This window comes from Neoarius graeffei, chromosome 19, assembly GCF_027579695.1.
Source record: "Neoarius graeffei isolate fNeoGra1 chromosome 19, fNeoGra1.pri, whole genome shotgun sequence".
NCBI classification, from domain to species: Eukaryota; Metazoa; Chordata; class Actinopteri; order Siluriformes; family Ariidae; genus Neoarius; species Neoarius graeffei.
The window spans coordinates 41789748-41807679 of record NC_083587.1 but is presented as its reverse complement, the minus strand read 5'-3'; the positions used below and the strand labels follow the sequence as shown (position 1 = coordinate 41807679).

Genomic DNA, 17932 nt, shown 5'->3' with positions numbered 1-17932 from the left:
ATGCAACACAGTGGTAAACATATCTTTGTCCCAACTTCTTTGAAATATGTTTGTGGCAGCAGCAGCATGGTCAAGCGTTGGTTTGTGAATCAAGGACGGGGCCAGGTTAGGTGAGTGGCAAAATGATCACACCTGTTGTCAATTAAATGGTGTGTGTGTGTGTGTGTGTGTGTGCGCATGTGAGAGAGAGAGAGAGAGAGAGAGAGAGAGAGAGAGAGAGAACACGCTAACGAGCTGAAGTCAGTGAAGCTGAAAAGCTAAAATAGAGAAAATAAAGTCTGTGTTTGACACCATTCTCTGCCTGTCTGCGCTCCAGTATTCCACCCACCCAAGGATGTACTACAATGGTGCTGAAAGCCAGGATACTGAAGGGAACCACCCATGGAGTCCTCGCTGCTGCCCAACAGAGTCAGCACCAAGAGCTGATTTTCCTCTGAAAGGAACAAGAACAACGCTTTGAAGCCCTGCTGCTGGCCCAGCAGGAAGATCACCAGGCATTACAGCACCTGCTTGCATCAGAAGGGTCATCAATTGCCACCATTGTGGGCCCACCCCACGTCATGCTCCCGAAGATGGGGCCGCATGATGACCCGGAAGCCTTCATCGTGCTGTTTGAGCAAGCGGCAGAGGCATGGGGGTGGCTAGTCGAGCAACGTGCAGCTTGTCTACTGCTGCTACTGTCCAGAGAAGCCCAGCTCACTGCGCATCAGTTTCCCGCTGACAATCAGCCCAATTACGTTGACTTGAAGCGAGCCATCCTGCAGCATGTCGGCTGTTCCCCAGAACAACACCATCAGTGCTTCTGCACGCTGACACTGGAGGAAGTCAGCCGGCTGTTTGCTTTCAACCAACAGTTCCAGGATGCCTAACAGCGGTGGCTGAGAGCGGAAAACCGCGACACCGAGGGGATCATCGATGTGGTGGTGCTGGAGCAGTTCATCATGTAGCTGCTGGAAGGGACAGCGTAGTGTGTCCAGTGCCACGGGACAGCAGAGTGGGTCTAGTGCCACTGTCCGGCATCACTGGATCGAGCGATTGTGCTAGCAGAGGACCATTTGGTGGCGGTTCCAGCAGCAGGCAGACATCCTGCCTTTTCTCTCTGTCTCTCCCTTCTTCTCCCTCCCCCCTCCTCCTCTTCCCATCCTCACCCCATTCCCCCACCATGGAAACGGGGGCTGGCCCTCCCACAGCTGACTCGCTGTGCCCTGCATCTTCTCCCCCTCAGGTGAGTGATCCCGAAATCGCTGGTGCATAAAGCCCGGGCTGGTATGCTGGCACTGCAGGGAACCCAGGCATCTCTAGGGCCAGTGCTCCGTGATGGAGGTGGGAGCCATGGTCCGAATCCCCAACATACCAGAGACCGCCATCAATCTGGCCAGAGCATATTGTATACCTGTGAGTATCTGAGGGGATACATCACGCGTTGGTGGATTCCAGCTGTAATCAGACCTCAACCTACCAAAGCCTGGTTCAAGGTGAGGCATTGGGGAGAGCACAAGTGGTGAAAGTTGTGTGTGTACATGGGGATGTTCAAGAATATCCACTAGTGTCCATCCACATTCTATTTTGTGGCAAAAAGCACAGTGTAGAGGCGACAGTTAGCCCGTGCCTCATTCACTAATTCTGGGAACAGACTGGCCAGGGTTTAAAGGTTTAATGGAGTGTTTAGTAGTGGGCGGGTCCTGTGGTTACATGTTATGGGAAGATTCCGGTGTGGCATCAACTGGGGAAGCCGTCTTAGAGCCGTCCATGTCAGCACCACATCAGAGCGATATGAGCTGCAGGGAGCAGCCCCCCTCCTTTGTCTCTCGGGGATTCCCTCGAGGATTTCCCATTAAAACAAATACAAGACGAGACCCTGTGTCATGCCTTTGACCAAGTGAGAGTAACTGATAGTCAAACTCTCCAGCCAAATACAACACACCCCTTTCCACACTTTGCAATTATTAAAGATAGTTTATACCAAGTGACGCAGGACACTCAAACACATGAACAAATAGCTCAACTGTTAATCCTAAAGAGCCATAGGGAACTCATATTCCATGCAGCTCACTTTAACCCTATGGCCAGACACTTAGGTCAGGATAAGACACTAGCCCGAATAACAGCCTGCTTCTATTGGCCAGAGATTCGCAGGGATGTCTGTCGGTGGTGTGCAGCTTGCAGTAAATGCCAGCTGGTGAATCCAGCGGCCACTCCAAAAGCACCCTTGCACTCTCTCACTCTAATCGAGACCCCCTTCGAAAGAATTGGCATGGATCTCGTCAGGCCATTAGATCAGTCAGCACAAGGATATTGCTTTATTTTAGTCCTAGTGGACTATGCAATGCGATATCTGGAAGCAGTCCTGCTGCGTAGCATTTCCACATCCAGTGTGGCAGAGGCACTGTTTAAAATTATCTCCCGAGTTGGGATTCCCAAGGAAATCCTGACTGACCAAGGTCATTCATGTCACGCACATTTCACGAGCTTTATGACTTATTGGAGATTAAAACCATACACACCAGCCTATATCACCCACAAACAGATGGCTTGGTAGAAGGATTCAACCAAACACATAAAAACTTAATTCAGAAGATTGCCTGGCCATCAAGTGGGCAGTCCTCACCAGAGGTGGAAAAACCTGGGTGCAGAAAGTAAAAACCCTGCCACATTTTTGCTCCAGCCAATTCAATGAACCAGCTGATCCTAATTACCACATCCCCTAAGCCAGGTTGATGAGCTAATTGGTGAAATCACCTGTGTTGAGAGCATGGGCAGAAGGAAAACCTAAGCAGGACTTTTACTTTGTCAATCCAGTTTTTCCACCTCTGGTCCTCACCCTACGATACTACCTGCTGAGACGCCCTTTCACCCTCTGCTCAGGGTGAAAGGGGTCAGCTCCAGTGGCTCCACCGCAGGAAAGATGCCAATGCACAGATCACCCGTTGATATCTAGCCCTCCAAGCTTTCAAATTCGAGGTGGTCCATAGGCCGGGGTAGCAGATGGTGGTGGCGGACTTCCTGTCACATTTTTTGGGGGGAGGTCTGTTGCCGGCTGGCCAGCTCCCCGACCTGAGTCAGGCGGTGAGGGTATGTGGCAGCGGGGGCATGGTCAAGCATCAGTTTGTGAATCGAGGACAGGGCCAGGGAAGGTGAGTGGCAAAATGATCACACCTGTTGTCAATTAATGTTGTGTGCACGCGCACGTGTCTGTTTCAGTGATGACGGATCAGAGAAAAGGAAGGGACAGCGAAGAGGCGAGGTTTCTCCTGGCCAGAGCACGTGTGTGTGTGTGTGTGTGTGTGTGTGTGTGTGTGTGTGTGTGTGTGTGTGTGAGAGTGAGAGGCCGAATCCCATTTCACCCCTTGGACCTACCCCTTGGCCCTTCCCCTCCATTTTGCGTGTTCACGTGAAGGGGTAGGGGTATCCCAATCCCAGTTAACGCGGAGGGGTAGGGGAAGGGGTAGGGCTTCTGTACCCCTCCAAACGGAGATTTTCCTGGAGCTGACTCCGAATGAAGGGGTTTGAGTGATTTCCCACAATGCCATGCGGATTTCAGAAAGATGGCGGTTCCCGCGGCGAAAGATTGTCATAAATGTATTTTCTCCATTATTTACGTGTTTTAAGTTGTTATCCAGAGGAAACACGCCGCTTGATTCGCTTTCGAGCTGAGAATGAGCAGCGATTTCTGAAATCCAAGCTGCTGCTAAAAAGCTTTGGGAGTGAGTATTGTTTTCGGTTGCTTGACTGCGTACGTTTTGTTCTGTTATTCTCGCTTTTATTGTTTACATGAGTGTTCTGACACCTCATTCTGTCAGATGTGGTGCACGAAGCGCCAAAGATATCCCATTCAGTGGTGTTAGTTAACAAATCACACCCTGCCAGCAGAGATTTCTGGTTCTGCCTCTGGCTCTGACTGTAGCGGCTGGTCGCAGCCAATGACGCATTTGGTCGCGTTTTGCTAATGTAAACGCTGACGGAGGTACGCGATGACGTATGCGATCGTTGAAGGGCTATCCCAATACGTAGGGGTTGAATTTCAAGCCCTATCCCTTGTAGCTCAGTTTCAAGGGGAAGGGCCAAGGGGAAGGGGGAGGGGAAGGGGGAGGGGTAGGGGTAGAAATTAGAATTGGGATTGGGCCAGAGAGCGAGCGCTAACGAGCTTAAGTCAATGACGCTGAAATAGAGAAAATAAAGTCTGTGTTTGACATCATTCTCTGCCTGTCCACACTTCAATATTCCACCCACCCAGGGACATACGACAATGTTGCTGGCAACAAATTCAAAATGAGCACATACTTTTACAAACAAACAAACAAACAAACAAACAAACAAACACAATTCCTCAGTTTCGACAACTGATATGTTGTTTTTGTCCTATTTTCAATGAAATACAGGTAGTCGTCGACTTACGACCTATGCGACTTACGACCGATTGACTTTACGACCGTCTGGTTATGACTGGCAAGTGTTTCCCAGCTGAGCTAGCTGAGCGTATGACAGTTTCAGCCCCAGCTCCCAGCAGCCTCTCGCCGCATACAACAGTTTCCACCCCAGCTCCCGGCAGCGCCTCTCGCCACGTACAACAGTTTCCGCCCCAGCTCCCGGCAGCGCCTCTCGCCATGTATGACAGTTTCCGCCCCAGCTCCCGGCAGCACCTCTCGCCGCGTACGACAGTTTCCGCCCCAGCTCCCGGCAGCCTCTCGCCGCATACTACAGTTTCCGCCCCAGCTCCAGGCACATGCGCAGTCTCTCTTGCGCTCCATCATACAGTTTCCGCCCCAGCTCCTGGTTTATCTCATCTCATTATCTCTAGCCGCTTTATCCTGTTCTACAGGGTCGCAGGCAAGCTGGAGCCTATCCCAGCTGACTACGGGCGAAAGGCGGGGTACACCCTGGACAAGTCACCAGGTCATCACAGGGCTGACATATAGACACAGACAACCATTCACACTCACATTCACACCTACGGTCAATTTAGAGTCACCAGTTAACCTAACCTGCATGTCTTTGGACTGTGGGGGAAACCGGAGCACCCGAAGGAAACCCACGCGGACATGGGGAGAACATGCAAACTCCGCACAGAAAGGCCCTCGCCAGCCACAGGGCTCGAACCCGGACCTTCTTGCTGTGAGGCGACAGCGCTAACCACTACACCACCGTGCCGCCCCTCCTGGTTTATGAAACGAGCAAATCCTCCTGCCAGCCCGAGCGCTGCAACAGCTGATGATGACGTAGACGACCCACAGCCAAGCACCACTGATGCCAGTGGTCACTAAGTTTTGTATTTTGCTATGTTTTACATTTGTATTTTGGTATGTTTCAAACTAAAATATTTTCTATTTTTCACACCTGTATTTCATATTTTTTGTTTTGCACATATTAAACGAATTGTACTCTATGCAGTGTAGTATGCAGTGTTTGACTTAAACCAAATAATGAGCCAAGGTAATGAAATAAGAAAATGTTGATAAAATAAGACTTTAAGATGATTACAATATCATTACACATCACAATATACTTACATTCATTTAACATAGGCCGACTTACGACCAGATCGGTTTACGACTGGTCAGTCGTAACCAAACACAGTCGTAAGTCAACGACTACCTGTATAGGGTTTCCATGATTTGCAAATCACTGCATTCTGTTTTTATTTATGTTTTATAAAGCATCCCAACTTTTTTGGAATTAGAGTTGTACATATCACCCTTGGAACACCACTTATCCAATCAAATTAGTGGACCAGAATTAACTCTTGCATACATACAATACAAAATATTGTACTTAAGTTACTGAGTGAAAAAATACCATTTTAGCTACAGTGGTGCTGGAAAGTTTGTGAACCCTTTAGAATTTTCTATATTTCTGTATAAATATGACCTAAAACATCATCAGATTTTCACACAAGTCCTAAAAGCAGATAAAGAGAACCCAGTTAAACAAATGAGACAAAAATATTATACTTGGTCATTTATTTATTGAGGAAAATGATCCAATATTACATATCTGTGAGTGGCAAAAGTATGTGAACCTCTAGGATTAGCAGTTAATTTGAAGGTGAAATTAGAGTCAGGTATTTTCAATCAATGGGATGACAATCAGGTGTGAGTGGGCACCCTGTTTTATTTAAAGAACAGGGATCTATCAAAGTCTGAGCTTCACAACACACATTTGTGGAAGTGTATCATGGCACGAACAAAGGAGATTTCTGAGGACCTCAGAAAAAGCGTTGTTGATGCTCATCAGGCTGGAAAAGGTTACAAAACCATCTCTAAAGAGTTTGGACTCCACCAATCCACAGTCAGACAGATTGTGTACAAATGGAGGAAATTCACGACCATTGTTACCCTCCCCAGGAGTGGTCGACCAACAAAGATCACTCCAAGAGCAAGGTGTGTAACAGTCGGCAAGGTCACAAAGGACCCCAGGGTAACTTCTAAGCAACTGAAGGCCTCTCTCACATTGACTAATGTTAATGTTCATGAGCTCACCATCAAGAGAACACTGAACAACAATGGTGTGCATGGCAGGGTTGCAAGGAGAAAGCCACTGCTCTCCAATAAGAACATTGCTGCTCATCTGCAGTTTGCTAAAGATCACGTGGACAAGCCAGAAGGCTATTGGAAAAATGTTTTGTGCACAAATGAGACCAAAATAGAACTTTTTGGTTTAAATGAGAAGCGTTATGTTTGGAGAAAGGAAAACACTGCATTCCAGCATAAGAACCTTATCCCATCTGTGAAACATGGTGGTGGTGGTAGTATCATGGTTTGGGCCTGTTTTGCTGCATCTGGGCCAGGACGGCTTGCCATCATTGATGGAACAATGAATTCTGAATTATACCAGCGAATTCTAAAGGAAAATGTCAGAACATTTGTCCATGAACTGAATCTCAAGAGAAGGTGGGTCATGCAGCAAGACAACGACCCTAAGCACACAAGTCGTTCTACCAAAGAATGGTTAAAGAAGAATAAAGTGAATGTTTTGGAATGGCTAAGTCAAAGTCCTGACCTTAATCCAATGGAAATGTTGTGGAAGGACCTGAAGCGAGCAGTTCATGTGAGGAAACCCACCAACATCCCAGAGTTGAAGCTGTTCTGTACGGAGGAACGGGCTCAAATTCCTCCAAGCCGGTGTGCAGGACTGATCAACAGTTACCGGAAACGTTTAGTTGCAGTTATTGCTGCACAAGGGGGTCACACCAGATACTGAAAGCAAAGGTTCACATACTTTTGCCACTCACAGATATGTAATATTGGATCATTTTCCTCAATAAATAAATGACCAAGTATAATTTTTTGTCTCATTTGTTTAACTGGGTTCTCTTTATCTACTTTTAGGACTTGTGTGAAAATCTGATGATGTTTTAGGTCATATTTATGCAGAAATATAGAAAATTCTAAAGGGTTCACAAACTTTCAAGCACCACTGTACCAGTGACAGAACAATAAACATTGTTTATTGTCTAAACTACAAGTTTTACTAAGGAGAACTTACAAAATTACCAGGCTCCTTTATAAAAATGTTTGAGCCAATGTTACTATGTACAATACAGATCCAGTGCAACATTTGGTGTCTGAAAGTTAATCCAGGCAAGGATGTATACCTGCCTGCATGTGCAATAAGAATTATGTAATCCAAAGTATGTTGTAGTGATATTGCTCAGTTGTTGATGTTGCACCAAGGCAACATAGCCCTGTGTACTTTCACTCCTTTTTTCACCGTCACTGGAGTATCATTTTGCATGGTAACTGTTTGTTCTAGACATCTACAGTGTCTCAAAGGGCCATTTATAATTCAGCTTACTTTCCTCTGTTGAAAGAAGAGACTTATAAGATGGTGTGGCCTAGTCTGTGCTCTGATCAACTCACGGTTTACTGCGTTTAGTAAAATTATGAGATTTACAGGGGATTATATTGAAGCTCAGTTTATGGTGTGTCACTACTCTTGATGATGCACTTATTTGCGCGTGTGTGTGTGTGTGTGTGTGTGTGTGGTTTACTTGTGTACAACACAACCAAAGTGGAGATTCCCTAGCACTATGAACTTGACATGCTTCCCAGGAACTTTGCAAAGGACTATATTGAGCTTAATCAATGGCAGAATAAAAGTATACAGAGTATATTAAACCACATTCTATCACCATCAACACCTTCACAAGTCATCTGTCACTTAACACATGACAGGTTTTGCTGATCACATCACATCAACCACCAGTTATTGCAGACCATTTCTTCATAGCATACGAATATGATCTTTCCTGATGACAAAACCTTCTCAAATTCTTATTTAAATTTTAATAATTTCCATATCTTCTCTACATAGTATTCAGAATGCTGCTACCACCTGGTTCATATCCTCAAGTTTTCTCAAGTGATTAATCTACACAGGTCACTCCAGTGATGAATGTCTCCCTGTTGTACTTGCATTTCAGTAGCCAGATTGTCAAACTCAAGTTTTATCATAACCGCGCTCACCACTACAGTGGAGTTTACAAATTACTAAAAATGTAATGGGTGCACCAAATAACACATCTTTTTTTCATACCACACATTACTTGACTTTGATGGAGTACCTTGTGCCTTCGCTTAAGAGGTGCATGAAGTTGGTACCACATATGATGAGAATGTGAATAAAATTATTTAGATTTTTTTTGTGCATTGTTTGTGCACATTTGGCAATGCAAAACAAAAATTTGTGCTCAAAAAGTTTTCGAGAAATTAACCGTTAAATGTTTTAATGATGTGATGTCACCCAGCACCCCATCAACACCCAAATGGCTCCAAACATGTCTGATTCATTTGTGCATTGCTTGTGCACATTTGTGTATGCAAAATAACTAACGAAGTGCATATGCTGACGTTATTAAACATTTACTTAATAGGTGACATCACTCAGCACTCCAATAACGTCCAAAGGAGTCCAAAGTAATCTCATTTGTTTGTGCATCATTTTGGCACGTAACATAAAATTTGTGCTCAAATCATGTTGGAGAAATTAAATGAGAGGGCTAGGGTTAAGGATAAACATATGTTTGTTTTGTGCGCACAAATGATGGACAAACAATGGACAAATGAATCAGACACTTTGGGAGTCATTTAGGTGTTAATGGGGTACTGGGTGATGTCACATCATTAAAACATTTAAGCATTAATTTCTCTAAAATTGTCTGAGCACAAATTTTTCTATTGCACAAATAAATCGTAATGCTTTTACTCACATTCCCATCATATGGGGTGCCACCTTCACAGAGGTTTCATTAGGCACAAGAGTAATTGCCAGTACACAATTAATTTAAAAAAAATCCAAAAACAGTAGGATGTGTGGATAAAGCGCTTTTGTACAAGCTGTAAAATAATGAGGGTAGAAGCAATATTGTTAAATTAAAAATTGCAGATGAATCTGATAATTAGAGCTACTCATGCAGCAATATATTGCTAGTATACTAGACTCTTTTTTTGTATGTTTATTTCAATGCTTGTTATCTTCTCATTCATATACACTATATGGCCAAATGTATGTGGACAGTTGGAAGCACACAATTGTCTAGATCTTTGTATGCTATGACTTGAAGATTTCCCTACACTGGAACTAAGGGGCTCAAACCTGTTCCAGCATGACAATGGCCCTGTCTACAAAGCATGCTCCATGAAGACAAGTTTGCCAAGGTTGGTGTACAAGAACTCAAGTGGCCTGCACAGACTCCTGAATTCAACACCACTGAACACTTTTGGGATGAACAGGAATGCTGACTGTGTGCTAGGCCTCTTCACTGACATCAGTGTCTCACATCATTAAAGGGCATATCATGGGTAAATTCAGGAGCAAGATCAATGTAATTCTCCTATTTTATATTAAACTTTGGTCAAATATCTGTCACATTTTGCATTTTGTGTAATTTTTTTACCTTGCGCAATACCAGAAAAATTCAGTTGAAATCAAGCCATTTGAGGCGAATTCGTCCGCCTCTGAAAAAACTTGGCATTTGGATTTCCCAGGAAACATTGATTTTTGTGATGTCATCTGCAGGACGCCTCCCTCTGAATCCTACGTCAGCGCTGGTTTGTTTATGGGAAAACAACCTGGTGGTTTTCTGCAAATTTCTTCAACGTTATCGCGTAATTATTAAAATGGCTAACAGATGAATCGTAGGAGAGTGTAGCAACACCAATCTTGATGGGATTAGTACTCACTGTTTCCCAAAAGACCAGACAATGAGAGAGAAATGGGAGCGCTTGGTCTACACAGGCTGTGCACTTAAACCGTGCAAAGCTCGTGCACCCTGCTCGCGCTTCCACAGATAACGTCGCGATTCTGGCTCCAGACTCCCTTGGGATTTTTCCAGACGCGTTTTGTTATTTTATTTTTTTCTGCTGTAGACAGATGGCCTTGTGCAAAATTACCCTTCTGGATGAGTGTGTAAAGAAACATACTTTCATCTCATCTCATCTCAATATCTCTAGCCGCTTTATCCTGTTCTACAGGGTCGCAGGCAAGCTGGAGCCTATCCCAGCTGACTACGGACGAAAGGCGGAGTACACCCTGGACAAGTCGCCAGGTCATCACAGGGCTGACACATAGACACAGACAACCATTTACACTCACATTCGCACCTGCGGTCAATTTAGAGTCACCAGTTAACCTAACCTGCATGTCTTTGGACTGTGGGCGAAACTGGAGCACCCGGAGGAAACCCACGTGGACACAGGGAGAACATGCAAACTCCGCACAGAAAGGCCCTCGCTGGCCACAGGGCTCGAACCTGGACCTTCTTGCTGTGAGGCGACAGCGCTAACCACTACACCACCGTGCTGCCCCGCGCACAAAATTAATTAGTTAATTAAAAAAAAAAAACCTGCAGCAGGGATTGTAAACCACAGACTTTAAACTTTCTTTGTACCTCTTGATGGCCACCAGCTCCCCAGACTGAGTGCTTCTACCCATAAGCACACTGCCATAGGTGCCGTCCCCCAGCTGCTTCAGAGTGGTATATCGGTTCATCCTTGTTCATGCAGCTCCCTCCCTCTCCCAGAAAAGGATACAGATGGAGGAGTTTTCAGCTCACACATACACAATTCCACAAACTGTGTTTTTCAGGCCATCTCTTATGACAGTTCTATAGGCAACAGACAAAAAGAAGACATTGATGAAAAATCGAAATGAAACAAAAACAAATTATATGATTTGATTTTATATACGGTAATTTAAGCCATTTTTGGTCTACAGCATTTCCTTACATGTGCCTAAGACTTTTGCACAGTATTGTGTGTGTAATATAAAAACACATACACATAAGATATTACACAGTTGTGCGAAGACATGAAGTTTATCTTCAAGTGGTAAATATATTCACGAGTGAGCAACGCGAACAAGTCAAAAATATTTTCAACATGAGAAGATAGGTTTTTTTAGTTAGATTGCACCACTGTGCAATGTTCTTTATATTATATAGACTCATCCACAAAAAAAAAAAACATCCACACAAGTTAATCCAAAGAATTTTAATTTTGAACCTGTTCGCCATTTTGACAATGCGTATCAAATCAGTGGGAAAACACTTGGAGTGACATCATCAGAGTGAAATATCAGAAATTATTATACATACAGGACACTTTATTGATGGAATAAAAACAGGTATTCTATTCCCTTCTCGCAGGTTTCATTCATTTGGTTTGATCACATGCAATATTGTTAGCCTATCACTTATCCTACATGTATTACATCACTCGAAAGAGTGTTGAATATGGTTTACGATATTGCATGGTTGTCAAGACAACATGACATCACATGTCAGAGCTGATGTGAATATCCAGTGACAAAGTTTTCTGCTGTGCATGCACAGAAGCATTTCTTTGTTCATCAGGAAAGAGAAAGACGTGTTGAACACCTGAAAGGCTACCAAAATTTCATTAGATTTTCTTCACGCATATTTACAAGAAAAAAACCATACCAACGGACATTGAAAAACTGGAAACACATCAGAGACAAGTTGTGACAATTTGTAAACAAACATGGCCGCCAAGTTTATGTTGTTAAATACAGAATACTTTGAGAGAATTTTGAACGAGAAAGAAGCATTGAACACCCAAAAGGAATGTGTATAATAATACTAATAATAAAAATAATAACAGCTTTTTTCATGGTATATCAGATATATTCCATTCAGCTAGCATGATATTGAACTCGTCTTCTAATTGTTCAATATCATGCTAGCTGAGTGGAATATATCTGATATACCACTCAACGCCAGCCAATATTATTTAAATATGTCACTCAGATCTGCAATATATTTTGTACGAAAAACACAAGTGGCGTATTTCCCAGTAAAACACGTGTTTAAGTAATATGTAATATACAACCCCGATTCCAAAAATGTTGGGACAAGGTACAAATTGTAAATAAAAACGGAATGCAATGATGTGGAAGTTTCAAAATTCCATATTTTATTCAGAATAGAACATAGGTGACAAATCAAATGTTTAAACTGAGAAAATGTATCATTTAAAGAGAAAAATTAGGTGATTTTAAATTTCATGACAACAACACATCTCGGGCGGCACGGTGGTGTAGTGGTTAGCGCTGTCGCCTCACAGCAAGAAGGTCCGGGTTCGAGCCCTGTGGCCGGCGAGGGCCTTTCTGTGCGGAGTTTGCATGTTCTCCCCGTGTCCGCGTGGGTTTCCTCCGGGTGCTCCGGTTTCCCCCACAGTCCAAAGACATGCAGGTTAGGTTAACTGGTGACTCTAAATTGACCGTAGGTGTGAATGGTTGTCTGAGTCTAAGTGTCAGCCCTGTGATGACCTGGTGACTTGTCCAGGGTGTACCCAGCCTTTCGTCCGTAGTCAGCTGGGATAGGCACCAGCTTGCCTGCGACCCTGTAGAAGGATAAAGCGACTAGAGATAATGAGATGAGATGAGACAACACATCTCAAAAAAGTTGGGACAAGGCCATGTTCACCACTGTGAGACATCCCCTTTTCTCTTTATAACAGTCTGTAAACGTCTGGGGACTGAGGAGACAAGTTGCTCAAGTTTAGCGATAGGAACGTTAACCCATTCTTGTCTAATGGAGGATTCTAGTTGCTCAACTGTCTTAGGTCTTTTTTGTCGTATCTTCCATTTGATGATGTTTTCTATGGGTGAAAGATCTGGACTGCAAGCTGGCCAGTTCAGTACCCGGACCCTTCTTCTACGCAGCCATGATGCTGTAATTGATGCAGTATGTGGTTTGGCATTGTCATGTTGGAAAATGCAAGGTCTTCCCTGAAAGAGACGTCGTCTGGATGGGAGCATATGTTGCTCTAGAACCTGGATATACCTTTCAGCATTGATGGTGTCTTTCCAGATGTGTAAGCTGCCCATGCCACATGCACTAATGCAACCCCATACCATCAGAGATGCAGGCTTCTGAACTGAGCGCTGATAACAACTTGGGGCATCCTTCTCCTCTTTAGTCCGAATGACACGGCGTCCCTGATTTCCATAAAGAACTTCAAATTTTGATTTGTCTGACCACAGAACAGTTTTCCACTTTGCCACAGTCCATTTTAAATGAGCCTTGGCCCAGAGAAGACGTCTGCGCTTCTGGATCATGTTTAGATCTGGCTTCTTCTTTGAACTATAGTTTTAGCTGGCAACGGCGGATGGCACGGTGAATTGTGTTCACAGATAATGTTCTCTGGAAATATTCCTGAGCCCATTTTGTGATTTCCAATACAGAAGCATGCCTGTATGTGATGCAGTGCCGTCTAAGGGTCCGAAGATCATGGCCACCCACTATGGTTTTCCGGCCTTGACCCTTACGCACAGAGATTCTTCCAGATTCTCTGAATCTTTTGATGATATTATGCACTGTAGATGATGATATGTTCAAACTCTTTGCAATTTTACACTGTCGAACTCCTTTCTGATATTGCTTCATTATTTGTCGGCGCAGAATTAGGGGGATTGGTGATCCTCTTCCCATCTTTACTTCTGAGAGCCGCTGCCACTCCAAGATGCTCTTTTTATACCCAGTCATGTTAATGACCTATTGCCAATTGACCTAATGAGTTGCAATTTGTTCCTCCAGCTGTTCCTTTTTTGTACCTTTAACTTTTCCAGCCTCTTATTGCCCCGTCCCAACTTTTTTGAGATGTGTTGCTGTCATGAAATTTCAAATGAGCCAATATTCTCATCTCATCTCATCTCATTATCTCTAGCCGCTCTATCCTTCTACAGGGTTGCAGGCAAGCCGGAGCCCATCCCAGCTGACCACGGGCGAAAGGCGGGGCACACCCTGGACAAGTCGCCAGGTCATCACAGGGCTGACACATAGACACAGACAACCATTCACACTCACATTTATACCTACGGTCAATTTAGAGTCACCAGTTAACCTAACCTGCATGTCTTTGGACTGTGGGGGAAACCGGAGCACCCGGAGGAAACCCACGCGGACACGGGGAGAACATGCAAACTCCACACAGAAAGGCCATTGCCGGCCCCGGGGCTCGAACCCAGGACCTTCTTGCTGTGAGGCGACAGTGCTAACCACTACACCACCGTGCCGCCCTGAGCCAATATTTGGCATGAAAATTCAAAATGTCTCACTTTCGACATTTGATATGTTGTCTATGTTCTATTGTGAATACAATATCAGTTTTTGAGATTTGTAAATTATTGCATTCCATTTATATTTACAATTTGTACTTTGTCCCAACTTTTTTGGAATCGGGGTTGTAGATAGATAGATAGATAGATAGATAGATAGATAGATAGATAGATAGATAGATAGATAGATAGATAGATAGATAGATAGATAGATAGATAGATAGATAGATAGATAGATAAAAAACATTACATGGTTGGCCAAAGATATGACATTTATCTTCGAGTGGAGAATATATTCATGAATGAGTGAAATGAACAAGTGAAAATATTTTCAACATGAGAAGATAAATTTAATATCTTTGCACCACCATGTAATGTTCTTTATATTATATGGACACATCCACAAAAAAGGAAAAAAGTATTTTATTTACAGTGCCTTGCAAAAGTATACATCCCCCTTGGTGTTCGTCCTGTTTTGTTGCATTACAAGCTGGAATTAAAATAGATTTTTGGGGGGTTAGAACCATTTCATTTCCACAACATGCTTACCACTTTTAAAGGTGCACATTGTTATTTTATTGTGACACAAACAATAATTAAGATGAAAAAAAAAATATCTGGAGTGTACATAGGTATTCACCCCCTTTCGTATGAAACCCCTAAATAAGAGGTCGTCCTACCAATTCACTTCATAAGTCACATAATTAGTTGATTAAGATCCACCTTTGTGCAATCAAAGTGTCACATGATCTGTCACATGATGTCTGTATAAATCAACCTGTTCTGGAAGGACCCTTACTCTGCAACGCTACTAAGCAAGCAACATGAGAACCAAGGAGCACTCCAAACAGGCCAGAGACAAAATTGTGGAGAAGTATAGATCAGGGTTGTGTTATTCATCTCATCTCATTATCTCTAGCCGCTTTATCCTGTTCTACAGGGTCACAGGCAAGCTGGAGCCTATCCCAGCTGACTACGGGCGAAAGGCAGGGTACACCCTGGACAAGTCGCCAGGTCATCACAGGGCTGACACATAGACACAGACAACCATTCAAGTCAAGTTTATTTGCATAGCGCTTTTAACAATAAACATTGTCGCAAAGCAGCTTTATAGAATTTGAACGACTTAAAACATGAGCTAATTTTATCCCTAATCTATCCCCAATGAGCAAGCCTGTGGCGACGGTGGCAAGGAAAAACTCCCTCAGACGACATGAGGAAGAAACCTCGAGAGGAACCAGACTCAAAAGGGAACCCATCCTCATTTGGGTAACAACAGACAGCCTGACTATAATATTAACAGTTTTAACATGAGGACAGTTTCGTTGATGTTATAACTCTTCATTGATGGAAAATTGAGTGCAAAACTGTTCATGATAACTGCAGTCCTAAAGTTAGCAAGACAACTGTAGTCCTCAGCCATAAAAGCATTACTGTAAGAGTCCAGAGCATCCTCCAGGTATAACCCTCAACTGTCCTCATGGGGCCGTCCTTCACAGGAGTGGTGTGATAAAACTCCGACCAGACACAGGGCACCACACTCACATTCACACCTACGGTCAATTTAGCGTCACCAGTTAACCTAACCTGCATGTCTTTGGACTGTGGGGGAAACCGGAGCACCCGGAGGAAACCCACGCGGACATGGGGAGAACATGCAAACTCTGCACAGAAAGGCCCTCGCCGGCCACGGGGCTCGAACCCAGACCTTCTTGCTGTGAGGCGACAGCGCTAACTACACCACCGTGCCGCCCCGGTTGTGTTATTATAAAAAAAAATCCCAAACTTTGAATATCCCAGGGCGCACCATTAAATCCATTAGAGCAAAATGGAAAGAACATGGCACCACTACAAACCTAACAAGAGAAGGCCGCCCACCAAAACTCACAGACCAGGCAAGGAGAGCATTAATCAGAGATGCAATAAAGACACCAAAGATAACACTGAAGGAGCTGCACAGATCCACAGCGGAGATTGGAGTATCTGTCCATAGGGCCACTTTAAGCTGTACACCCCACAGAGCAGGGCTTTATGGAAGAGTGGCCAGAAAAAAAGCCATTGCTGAAGAAAACACCTTTGGAGTTTGCACAGCAGCATGTGGCAGACTCCCCAAACACATGGAAGATGATTCTCTGGTCAAATGAGGCCATCATGGGAAATGCCATGTGTGGTACAAACCCAACACCCTGAGAACACCATCCCGACAATGAAGCATGGTGGTGGTAGCGTCATGCTGTGGGGATGTTTTTTCATCTGCAGGGACAGGAAAGCTGGTCAGGACTGAAGGAAAGATGGATGGCACTAAATACAGAGCAATTCTGGAGGAAAACCTGTTTGAGTCAACCAGAGGTTTCAGACTGGGATGAAGGTCTACCACTGGAGTGGTTTAAGGAGAAACATTTAAATGTCTTGAAATGACCTAGTCAAAGCCCAGACCTCAATCCAATTGAGAATCTGTGGCATAACTTGAAGATCGCTGTACGCCAGTGCAACCCATCTAACTTGAAGGAGTTGGAGCAGTTCTGCCTTGAGGAATGGGCAAAAATCCCAGTGGCTAGATGTCCTAAGCTTATAGAGACATAGCCTAAGGGACTTGCAGCTGTAACTGCAGCAAAAGGTGGTTCTACAAAGTATTGACTTTGAGGGGGGTGAATACCTACAGCGGTGCTTGAAAGTTTGTGAACCCTTTAGAATTTTCTATATTTCTGCATAAATATGATCTAAAACAACATCAGATTTTCACACAAGTCCTAAAAGTAGATAAAGAGAACCCAGTTAAACAAATGAGACAAAAAATATTATACTTGGTCATTTATTTATTGAGGAAAATGATCCAATATTACATATCTGTGAGTATCAAAATATGTGAACCTCTAGGATTAGCAGTTAATTTGAAGGTGAAATTAAAGTCAGGTGTTTTCAATCAATGGGATGACAATCAGGTGTGAGTGGGCACCATTTTATTTAAAGAACAGGGATCTATCAAAGTCTGATCTTCACAACACATGCTTGTGGAAGTGTATCATGGCACGAACAAAGGAGATTTCTGAGGACCTCAGAAAAAGCGTTGCTGATGCTTATCAGGCTGGAAAAGGTTACAAAACCATCTCTAAAGAGTTTGGACTCCACCAATCCACAATCAGACAGATTGTGAACAAATGGAGGAAATTCAAGACCATTGTTACCCTCCCCAGGAGTGGTCGACCAACAAAGATCACTCCAAGAGCAAGGCGTATAATAGTCAGTGAGGTCACAAAGGGCCCCAGGGTAACTTCTAACCAACTGAAGGCCTCTTTCACATTGGCTATTGTTAATGTTCATGAGTCCACCATCAGGAGAACACTGAACAACAATGGTG

The 17932-nt window shown here is 43.9% G+C and overlaps 1 protein-coding gene across 5 annotated transcripts in view; it reads right to left on the bottom strand.

Annotated features, from left to right (window-relative positions):
• The window catches only part of mak (male germ cell-associated kinase), a 64497-nt gene that overhangs the window by 38255 nt on the left and 8310 nt on the right, over positions 1 to 17932 (bottom strand). For 4 of the 5 annotated variants that reach the window (XM_060900900.1, XM_060900902.1, XM_060900899.1 and 1 more), the window contains exon 2: positions 10886 to 11101. The exons of the other annotated variant lie outside the window; for it this stretch is intronic. In XM_060900900.1, coding sequence (XP_060756883.1) covers positions 10886 to 10986 — 101 coding nt within the window. In that variant the 5' untranslated portion in view covers positions 10987 to 11101. The remainder of the gene's footprint in view (positions 1 to 10885; positions 11102 to 17932) is intronic. 5 annotated transcript variants of the gene reach the window in all.